At 47.3% G+C, this 10285-nt stretch overlaps 1 protein-coding gene across 1 annotated transcript in view; it reads right to left on the reverse strand.

The window, feature by feature from the left end:
* Window positions 1-601: 601 nt before the first annotated feature.
* DPP6 (dipeptidyl peptidase like 6) overlaps window positions 602-10285 on the reverse strand; it is a 398654-nt gene continuing 388970 nt past the window's right edge. The window contains exons 19-24 of the mRNA XM_030885622.2: window positions 9502-9556; window positions 8368-8479; window positions 5128-5186; window positions 4100-4172; window positions 3923-3996; window positions 602-2675 (exon numbers count right to left, since the gene is read on the reverse strand). Coding sequence (XP_030741482.1) covers window positions 2529-2675; window positions 3923-3996; window positions 4100-4172; window positions 5128-5186; window positions 8368-8479; window positions 9502-9556 — 520 coding nt within the window. The 3' untranslated portion in view covers window positions 602-2528. The remainder of the gene's footprint in view (window positions 2676-3922; window positions 3997-4099; window positions 4173-5127; window positions 5187-8367; window positions 8480-9501; window positions 9557-10285) is intronic.

Here is a 10285-nt window from a genome sequence, read left to right on the forward strand (position 1 = left end):
TTAACCAAGCTCTCTGCTTTCAGGTGCAGGTGTGTTTAAACCAGATTTAGGGAAGTAAGAGACAAAAAAAAAAAAAGAAAAAAATGTCCAACAAAGATTAAAAAAACAAGTAAGGCCTCCACGGAGAACCAGAGGATTCAATCTTATTGTCAGGAAACTTGTCTGTGCGTCGTCACCCTAAACCTTTTCAGAGTCTACTCAAATGCATTCTCTGATTTACGTGATATGCTGGGACCCTGGATGCATGGTATTTGATGCTCTTGAAACGAGTCCCCGAATAGCACACATAGTTAAGTGGTTAGCTGCTGATCAAAAGGTTGGCGGTTCAGGTGCACACAGAAGTGCCCCAGACACGATGACCTGCCTGGTGATCTATTTTGGAACAAAACCAATCATTGAGAAAGTCCCGGGAGGCATAATTCTACTCTGAAACACGTGCACCGTCATCTTGAGTTGGAATCAACTGAATGACAACCGGTCTGGCTTTTGGTGTTAAGGCTTTGAAGCAACGCACCCATCCTAGATGGGTCCCTTATACACTCTGTGAAGGCCCAGACCCTTTCTAGGGTGAGAGGGTAGAGGACAAGCAAGAAGAGAGCAATCCGAGTGGTAAAATAATGCTTTATTCCATGGATGAACAAACGCTACCATGCCACATCCTCACTTCCCTCCTACCAGACCTTGTGGCCAGAGCTGGCATCCCCTTTCGACCATGTTGGCTTCGTTGTCGGTCCAGCCCACTGAAACAGCAAAAGCATGAACATGTAGCCCTCAGATCGGTCCAGTGTGTCGGCATGTTGGCTCTTCTCACAAATGACGGCGCATCACCTTAAAGAAATCCTGGGATGGAGATCTGCCAATCGACTTCACCTCCAAAGTTCATGTGGATGACACCCAAACCCCCAAACACCAAAAATAGCAACATGGACATAGCTTCTCTGCCAACGAGATGCCAGAGACACCCACAGCAGGACCAGGAACCGGAGACATCTTCCCTGACATTTGGGTTGTCAACAAGCTCAAAAGGAAAGGACAGAAATGGATAGATTTCAAACTAGCACTTCTAGAGAGTTTCAGATCAGCCAAAGAGTGTTAGCATGCATGCTAAACACAAGATTAGTACTGTGGGTGGGCGTGTGGACCGGGGACAAGTGCACAATGACGGACGCACATTCCTTTTCTATATACAACAAAATGAAATATACACTGTGGATACTGGCTGTACACTTGGTCAAAGGGTAGTTCACAAGGCTAACATAGGACATCACCCTTACTGGATGCAGCAGGGTAAGGGCATCGAAGAGATCCCGGATGACAGCCTGAGGCACTGCCTCATCCCCAGCTCCCTAGAGACCCCTGTGGCTCTGTGGGACAGGGTAGAACTGCCCCTGAGAGGTTCTGAGACTGTAACTCTTGACAGGAATTGAGGTGTGTGTGTGGCGCTGGCATATACCACGGACCCGGGGTGGAATCAAAGCATTGTCTCTTTTTTGTTTGTTTCTTAACCAAATGCCATCAGAAAAGCCTGCCAACGTACTGAGGTGGATGAGGAGGGTTTTAAGGAGATATGCAGACAGACAACAGTGAATCAACAGCTGTGTGGTAGAGCAGTGCTCTTGAGTCCACTTTTTGTTTGTTGTTTTTAGTGAACAGTACCTGATGTTGCTCCCTCTCAGATCTTTGCCACGTCTCCGCGGAGTCTCAAGAAGCCCCTTAGAAGAGAGCAGTTACTCTCCGGCGGTTTCTTCATCCCCAAAGCAGCACAGTTACACGCTGACCAAGGAAAACAAAACAAAGGAACACAACAAAGTGAAACACAGCCAAACAACCCCCTGATGGGAGACTGTGGAGTGTCAGGGAAAATCATAGAAAAACACAAACGAACGCCTTAAGGTTAACCATTAGCATCGCCGCAGTCATATTTTGTACAGAAGGACGTCTGTCATCTCCGTGCCGGTCCTTGGCGATGTGGAATCTCCGGATTGCAGAAAGGGGCAAGCCAAGACGGGGACCGGGACTGTTAAACAGAATTGTGCTGCCCTTGTGGCGGCCACGGCACAGTTACATGGAACAGGATGTGGTGCTGCGGAAGTAGATGGTAGGTCTTCATGAACGTGGTACTCTAAAGTAGACAGCAGGTCTTAATGCTACGGCTGGAGAGCTCGAATGTAAGGGCCAGTTTCTTCCAGGCCTCCACACAGGCCTTTGCTACCATGGTTCCTCATGCTTGGTTCCTTGTGGGAGGGGCTGTCTGATCCAGCAGGGGTTCCCAGGAGGCAAAGAGAAAGCAATGCCACCGAGGCTTGTTGTTCCCATCTGGAATCGGGCACCCTTGATGACGTACCTCCACCCGGGGAAGGAGCTTATTTCCGGAGCAAAGCTGCCTTGGTCTCTGAGACACACATGCTATGAAACGGAGCCCTCTGGCCTCCCCTCAGCCCTCGGAGGGGAGACGGAGGGCAGGGGACATTTCTCAGTTGCATATTGTTAGAGAAGGAGCCTCGCTTGTGCTTAGAGCTGACTCGGGGTTAGTCCTCTTCTTCATCCTCTTTCGTTGGGACTGTGGGGAGTTTGTCTTGGATCCTGAAGCATTCCACGAAGAAGTTGATGATGGAGCGGTACAGGTGCTGCTTGAGGAAGGCGCTATGGAAGTAATGGCTTTCATCAGGGTAGATCTGCAAGGAAGGCACGAGAAGTTACCACTCATGACCCGACCTTTCCAGGAGGCCGGGAAACAGATTTCCTTGAGGAGGCACCCAAGACACCGGGCCTAATCAAAACCCATGCTCCACACAGCTCTGCATTTCAGCTGATGAGAATCATTCTCTCAGCTAGTTAAGTCGGAATGTAAATAACTAGCTTCTTCTATTCCTGGGTGCTTTGCCTGACAACCCATGCTAGAAGGGACCTTGCGTTCCTCCTGCAGTATAGAAATTAGCCTTGTTATGAAGATAACCAGCAGCCCCTAGAGCACCCATCCTTTCCATGTGCCGTGGGCTCTCAGGGAGAAGTGGCTAGATCAGTTAGGAGCATTTTATGGGCCAGACCCATTACAGTCTGGGCCTGTTTGAATCTGCAACACGGATAGCTGTTCAGGTTTCTGAAGGCAGTGGGCCAAGCTTTCAGGGCATTAGGACTCTCTCAGAAGAAAAGTAGAGAATGCTGTGCTTTTCCACTAACTGCTGTGAATGGTGGAACCTTGCATTTCTCAGCCCCATCCTCTAGTCCCGCTTCCTCGGGCTCAGACCAACCCTGGCTTGACTACTCTGTACCTGTCTGACCTCAGGCAAGTTAACTTTTCTGGCCCGAGTTTCCAGTTGCATCAAGTGGGTTGATGAAAATAACAGGAGATAAAAATCTCATAAAGTTAGGTGAGAGAGAGAGGCAATACTAAAGAAAAAAAGAAACAACAAAAAACTCCTCCCAAACTCACACCGACCCAAACCTCACTGTCACGGAGTCCTTTCTGACTCACAGCGGCCCTGCAGGACAGAGCAGAACTGCCCCGGAGGGTTTCTGAGACTGAAACTCTTCACGGGAGTAGAAAGTCTCATCTTTCTCCCTTGGAGCAGCTGGTGATTTCAAACTGCTGACCTTGTGATTAGCAGCCCAGCACAATGGTAGGTAATTATTAGATTTGGCGCACCTGGTGGTGAAACAGAAAGGCTCATGGGAAGCCACCCAGAGGCATCATGGAAGAAAGGGTCTCACAGTTTTCTTCCCAACAAGTGGCTTTGAACAATCCTCCCTCTGGTTCTACTCTGACAAAACGTAAGTAGGCGTCTGAGCTGCTCGTGCCCGCTCATCCCCCAACTATGGCGCAGGTGTGCGTGGTCCTTCCGAGCCGCTCTTTCTCTGCGGAAAGAACTTTCCCCGCTGCTGCTTTCCACGCGGGAAGCCAAGTTGTTGTGCACACACATACCTGTAAGCTGTAATTAGCCTTTCCCTTAATTAGTTGTGTAATGAGTTCTGCCGTGTGCTGGAAATGGATTTTTTCTGTTAAAAAGAAGAAGAAGAGGAGCAAAGGGCTTGTGAGAACCCAGAGGGCCATCGGGGTCATGTTCGCGCGGACAGGCACGGGCGGACGCGGCGGGCTTACCGTCAGCGGTGGCATGGATGAGGAGGAACTGCTGCTGCTCCAGGGCAGACACGCGGTGTGCCACCTTGGTCATCTGCGCCCATAGAGGCAAACGGAGGTTGTTAATGGAAGGCACTGCAGGTGGCCAGGTATTTTGTTGGGGACCGTGCCAGGGAAGGGGAGGGAAGCCTACCAGAGCCACAGCGTCCTAGGAACCTGTGAGCTTTGAACACAGTGCACAACAGACTTCAGGAGCCGTCAAGGGAAAGGACAGGGTGATGAGAGCCCAGCTGTCCACACGGTAGAGTCCACTCTGACCCCACAGTGCGGCCCTGCCTACATGCACCAGGTGAAGAAATTCCAGCCTGAAGACCTACGTGGAGCTAACTGAATTGCTGTGATTGAAGTCGTTGCTATGGTGAAAAGCACACACTTCCTTGGCTGCTGCTAGAAAGGCCAGAGATTCTAGTCCGCCCAGAGGCACCTTGCCAGAATGGTCTGGGTTGCTGCTTCCCAAAAGTCAGTCACTGAAAACCTTCTGAAATGCAGTCCTTTAAGGCACGCAAGGGGTCACTGTGAGTTGGGGTCCGACCCTTAGCCACCGTTCTTTTTCCTTATTAGTCATTATCAGATTACTTGCTCAGTGGCCTATGTATAAGGGTCCTCACCTATGTATAAGGGTCCTCACCACAGGACACTTCTGTGGACCTACGAAGGACCCTCCATCCCAATTGTTTCTCAACTCCCTTCCTAATTCCTCAAGTTCTAGAGACAAAAATCTGCCTACACTGTACATTGGGTGGAGAGAGCCCATGTCAACCTAGAGTCACAATATGATGTAAGGACAGATCCAAAAGATGTTCTTGGAGAGGGCTTTGGTGGTGCAGATGGGCAAAATATTGGGTCCGGGAAAGGAAGCATGTTCTAGAGGTAGGTCAGAGACTTGAGGGATGGGTGAAGGGAATTCAGAGAAAGACCAGAGACAGAGAAGCCTGCCCAATTTAACCCATTTTCCCACTTTGCCAAGTGGCAGTTATGCTAAGACATACCTCGTATGCCCTGTTGTCAAGTCCATGGAGACCCAGGTACCGTTCAGAAAAGGCAGAAGCTTGAAGGGAGGCAGAGAAAGGGAGAGTTACCTTTTGTCCTAAGACCCCACCAGGTGCAAAGGTCAGGCTCGACCTTTGTGCCTCTGGGAGTGGTGGGGAGGGCTCACCTCCACTTGCCCCCCCCCCCCTGCACACTTTTATTTTTTAAAACCCACTTCAACTCTTGGACCTTTCCATAAGTAAACAGCGGCTACAGTTGTGACATTTAAGTATGTTCATGTTGGTGGTTGGGGCTTTTTTATCAGTACGGCAAACCTTAATTAAGCAAAACCTCATTAATCTTAATCCTAAATAAACAGGATAACCTTCTACTTCATCTTTCATTTCGGAATATAGAAAAGGGAACAGATACGATGAAGGCGGATTGCCACCAGGGTTTAACTTATTTTTAAATTCTCGGCATGTCTCCAGCCCAGCGTGTTCCCTCGATCCTGCAGTTGCACCCCAAGCCTTGGCTCCAGTTGTAGCTTCTGGAGGAGGGCTCCCTTGTCTGGAAGATGACCGAAGCCACAGCGAGTCTGGAGCTGGGTGTGTCTCTCAGGTTGGAGAGCGTGTGAAACGTCTACTGGGTTCCGGGGTAACCTCAGCTCATCAGAAGCAAAACCATATAGGATCTCTAGTCCTGGGTCCTGTGATAAATCGAGCCATGGGGTGGGAGCATGGAAATCTAAATTAGGCAAATTTGGAATAGCATGATTAAAGAAATGAACAAAGTGTCACTGAATATGAAAAATATGTAATCGGCTGCATGCTTTCCCATGAGTAAAGTCATTTAAAATTATTCTGAATTAGGAGAGTTCTTGTATAATTAAAAGCTAAAATTTGCATCGGAATGGACATGGTAAAGACAGCACATCTGCTGTGAGATGTAGGTTGGGCTAGCCAGAGGGCGTAAAATCTATTCTTGAGATGGTCTTGGCATTCAGGTGGGATACACTCAAGGTCATAATTTTGCTCTCATGGACTTGATTTCATTTTCTTCAGCTTCAGCTCTAACTTGCATGTAACCGGTTGATGGCCTGTTTCAGAGTTGGTCTCTGGCCTTATTCTGCCGTACAGTTTAGAGACCATCTCAAGAATAGACTTAATACATTGAACACTAATGACAGAAGACAGACGAGTTGTGAGATGCGATCCAGCACATCATAAACAAATAAAGAAAAAGTCATTCAAAAGAAAAGGGGAGAAGGGAAAGACAAAAATGAATGTCAGAAGAGATTCTAAACTTATTATAAAACTTAGGATAACTAAAGTGAATGGAAGAAATGATGAAGTAAAAGAACTGGTCATATTTCAAATTGCAGCTTGAGAACACTAAAATCTTATAATGACATGCAAAGGCTGGAATTTGAAAAGAAATTAGAAATAGACAATCACATTGCTCAAGCTGAAAGAGCAGAAGAAAAAAAAATTCAAGCTTCAATGTGCAACAGTGAAGGATTCTATTAGTCAATTATTGACACAAGAAGCAACAAGGGAAGGTGGAAGGAATACACAGAACACTGCATCAAACAGAACTGGTTAAAATCCAAGTATTTCTGAAGGTAGCATTCCATCAAAAACAGAGGACACAGCTTTGCGTGCTAAAAGTGAAGAGGATTTGAAGCAACTATGGATTACAACTCAATGTAAAAACAACAAATTCTCCTAACTTGATCAATAGACAAAATCATGATAAACCAAAAAGGATTGAAGTTGCCAAGGATTTCATGTCACTTGGCTCCACAATCAATGTTCACAGAAGCAGCAGTCAGAAATCAAATGATGTAGAGCACTGGATTTATTTGAAGTGTTAAAGAGAAAAGACGTCACTTTGAGGACTGCAGTGTGCTGGGCCCAAGTCATGGCGTTTTCCATGACCCCACATGTGTGTGGAAACTTGGCACTAAGGTGGCTGGAGAATTGATGGGTTTGAACGCTGGCATTGACAGATAGTCAATATTCCGTGGACTGCCAGGAAGAGTAAATCTCTCTTGGAAGAGGTACAGCCAGAATGTTCCTCAAAGGCAAGGAAGGTGAGACCTGGGTTCACATACTTTGGACAGGTTATCAGGAGGGACTAGTTCCTGGAGAAGGAACTATCATACTTGGCAAAGAAGAGGATCAGCTCAAAAAAACCCAGAGGAAGATTCTCAGTGAGAGGGATCGACACGGTGGCTGCAACAAGGAACTCAAACATAGCAATCACTGGGAGGCTGGCATAGACCCTGCTGAACAGAGGGTCACCATGAGTCACAACAGACTGGATGGCATCTAACAACAAAACCAGGCAGAGGACAGCGGTACCCCACAGTCTCTGGATTGCCTTGTGGTTTCGAAGGATGGGCAACCCTGCCAGCCGAGTGGTGCCGCTGGGGTGCAGGACTTGTTCTTACTGTTCTCATCCCTGTTCACTGTCAAGGTCGTGGGTTCTCTGAAGCCCTGCCTCGAAGACCAATTCACAAAGCCCCACACACCACTTCCCAGCACTCTTACAGACATGTGCCAGTCACAAAGCCACTCATATTCAGAGAGAGGGGCTGGTTGGCCAGAGGGAGGAGACTATGAGGTGCCTGAACCCCGGAACAGTGATAGCAAGGTGCCATGTGTGTCTGGCAACAAATCTTTCTGACAAATCATCCTTCCTGACCCTGCCTGGGAAAAGCTATTCTCTCCAGGAAGACATTGGCCAGATGCTATAGGCAATGCCCGAGGAAGGGTGGCAGAGAGCAAGGGAGAGGTGAGTTCGTTAGATCCCTGCTGTCTCATCATTTAATAGGCACCGTCTCTCAACCACTTACTCCTTCCCGCTGGGTACCTGCCAACGTGTGACTCAGCTGTGGCCCAGGCAGACTTCGGGGCTGAAGGCAGAGTTTGGACAGACCTCTTCCCTTGTGTACGCAGGCCTGTGCTTCCTAACTCCCACCACTGCAAGGGGCGTTGCTGGCTCTATTTTCTACTCCTGGGTTTGTCCCTTAGGAGGACAATTTTTATGTATGACGACCGTCCCCATGTCATGAAAACAAATGACTTGAAAGTTGCCCCTTTTCTTCCCCAGGTGCTTTTTGTAACACTTCACCTATTTGCATAGGTACCAAAGTCATTCATTATGGACTGTGGGGTGGGGGGGTTAGAAGAGCAGGGATTGGGGTTTTAATGGGATGGGAAGAGACATACTGAGTCCCTATCAAGGACATTTACCATAGAGCTTGAAGTCTGTTATCGGAGAGAGAGCAGAGCCACAGGCGAAAATCTGACCTTGATGTTCATCCTTCACTGGGAGGATGTAAGTGCTCAGGTAGCCACCGTAATCCTAAGAAAGAGAGAGAAAATGAATGGAGAGAGGTTAAGTGGGTATAAATATCAATAACCTAGTCATAAAAATAGTGTTAGACATAATGAGATCCATGGCTCAACCATTTTCATGTAGTTTTCTTTTCTCTTTTTTAAAAATTTAATTTGCGAAGTTTCAAAGAGAGGTAAAGTATTATGTGTTGTGAGTTGTCCCCTGTTCTGGGTCTCAGTTTTGCACACCATGAAGATGGAATGTGATAATAAATAGGATTTCCAACTGCAGACTATGTACAGTAAGGTAACCATGCAATTAAACAACACAGGAGGCAGTTGAGTGTCTATCATGAAAATATTTATATTATTGAACAGGCATGGGGATATTTGGAGGCAGGATGGTAACAATGATGACTAGCCTAGAGACCTCCCTGGCTCTAGAAGTGGGGGGATGGGAAGTGCATCAGTGCCCACATGTTGGGGAATGTCCACATTCATGCTGATCCTTGCCATGCAGGGTCATGGACTAGGTGGATGACACTCAGCCATGAACCTCCATTCACCAGAGGCTGCAGCCTTTTGACATGAGTCACCATATGGACGCTTCTCTGGTTTGATGATTTAGTACATGACTCTGCCTCCTTCCTTCCTCCCATTTCAGTAAACCTTGTAGGTGAGCGTTGTTGCATAAGCACAGAAATAGACTGTTGCCTTCCCTTTGCTGCCCGTGGCACAGACCAGCAACTGTAGAAGGCATATGTGAGAACAGTAATTTAGAACCTACTAGACCTCTCCAGCAGGTACCTGGCTTCACTTTTTCTTTCGCTCCAGATAATGTGCAAAGGAACATTGATAATTGAGTGGGTCAGATAAAAGCCCTTATTGCTGGAATTACTGAGCATCGAACTTCTCGATTGTAAAGTTTAATTGCTCACACACCACCAAATTTGAATTGTTCCCAATAGATCAAGATTAGGTGTGAATAATAAAGTGATTTAAAGTGCTGGAACCAATGAACGTGTGGAATAGAAGGCAGCACAAACTCACCTTCCCAAACACAGCAACACGTGTTTTGTCAATGTACTGTTCTTTCAACATTGTCCTGCAAGGTCAATGAAGAAGGACGGGATTTAGTGCTCAAATAGACATCATGGTCACATTTCCCCCCTGCGGCTTGGGATAGTGTTTTCTCACCACTTCAAGTATGAAAACCCTCTCTTAAATCAAAGGAAATACTGGGAATCTCATATCATTGCTGTAGTGCTTTTACTTAGTTAGCACATAGGCAATACTTCCACATAAAAAACTCCAAATGTCCTTTGCAAATGCTCCAAGCATATAAAGCCTGCAGATGGAGACACTTTAATCAAAGAAATAGAACCTAGAAAGAGACTTCTAGGTTCTGTGTGGGGCTTTCTCCCACGTTACTCCAGGTTCTGCTCGCTCAGACTCAGAGATGGTCCTCCAGGCTGAAGAGCTCTGGTTAGTGGTGCAGGGGTGAACAGTTGAGCACCTCAGGGCTCTTTGTTCCCCCACTTGGGAGGAGGTCCCTGTCTTGTGGCATTACAGAGGCAGCATCAGTCCTCCTTTGGGCTTCTGGGTCAGTCCCTACCTCAGCAACAACTAGCTTAGTGCCCCAGCCTGACTTCCAAAAGTATCTCCATACCCTTTTCCATTGGGGTCCCTTATTGCCCCACCAAATGGTTGGGGTGTTTCTTATTTCTGGACCCAAATTGAGAAGCAGGAATCCCGCCACCTGTTAAGTGTCTAACAAAGATTGCTGGCTGTTCTCTGAATCCCTCAGTAAGGCCTATTTCTTTGGCTACATCCA

This window comes from Echinops telfairi, unplaced genomic scaffold, assembly GCF_000313985.2.
Source record: "Echinops telfairi isolate 266 unplaced genomic scaffold, ASM31398v2 ScPeMD7_31;HRSCAF=116, whole genome shotgun sequence".
In the NCBI taxonomy this organism is placed as follows: domain Eukaryota; kingdom Metazoa; phylum Chordata; class Mammalia; order Afrosoricida; family Tenrecidae; genus Echinops; species Echinops telfairi.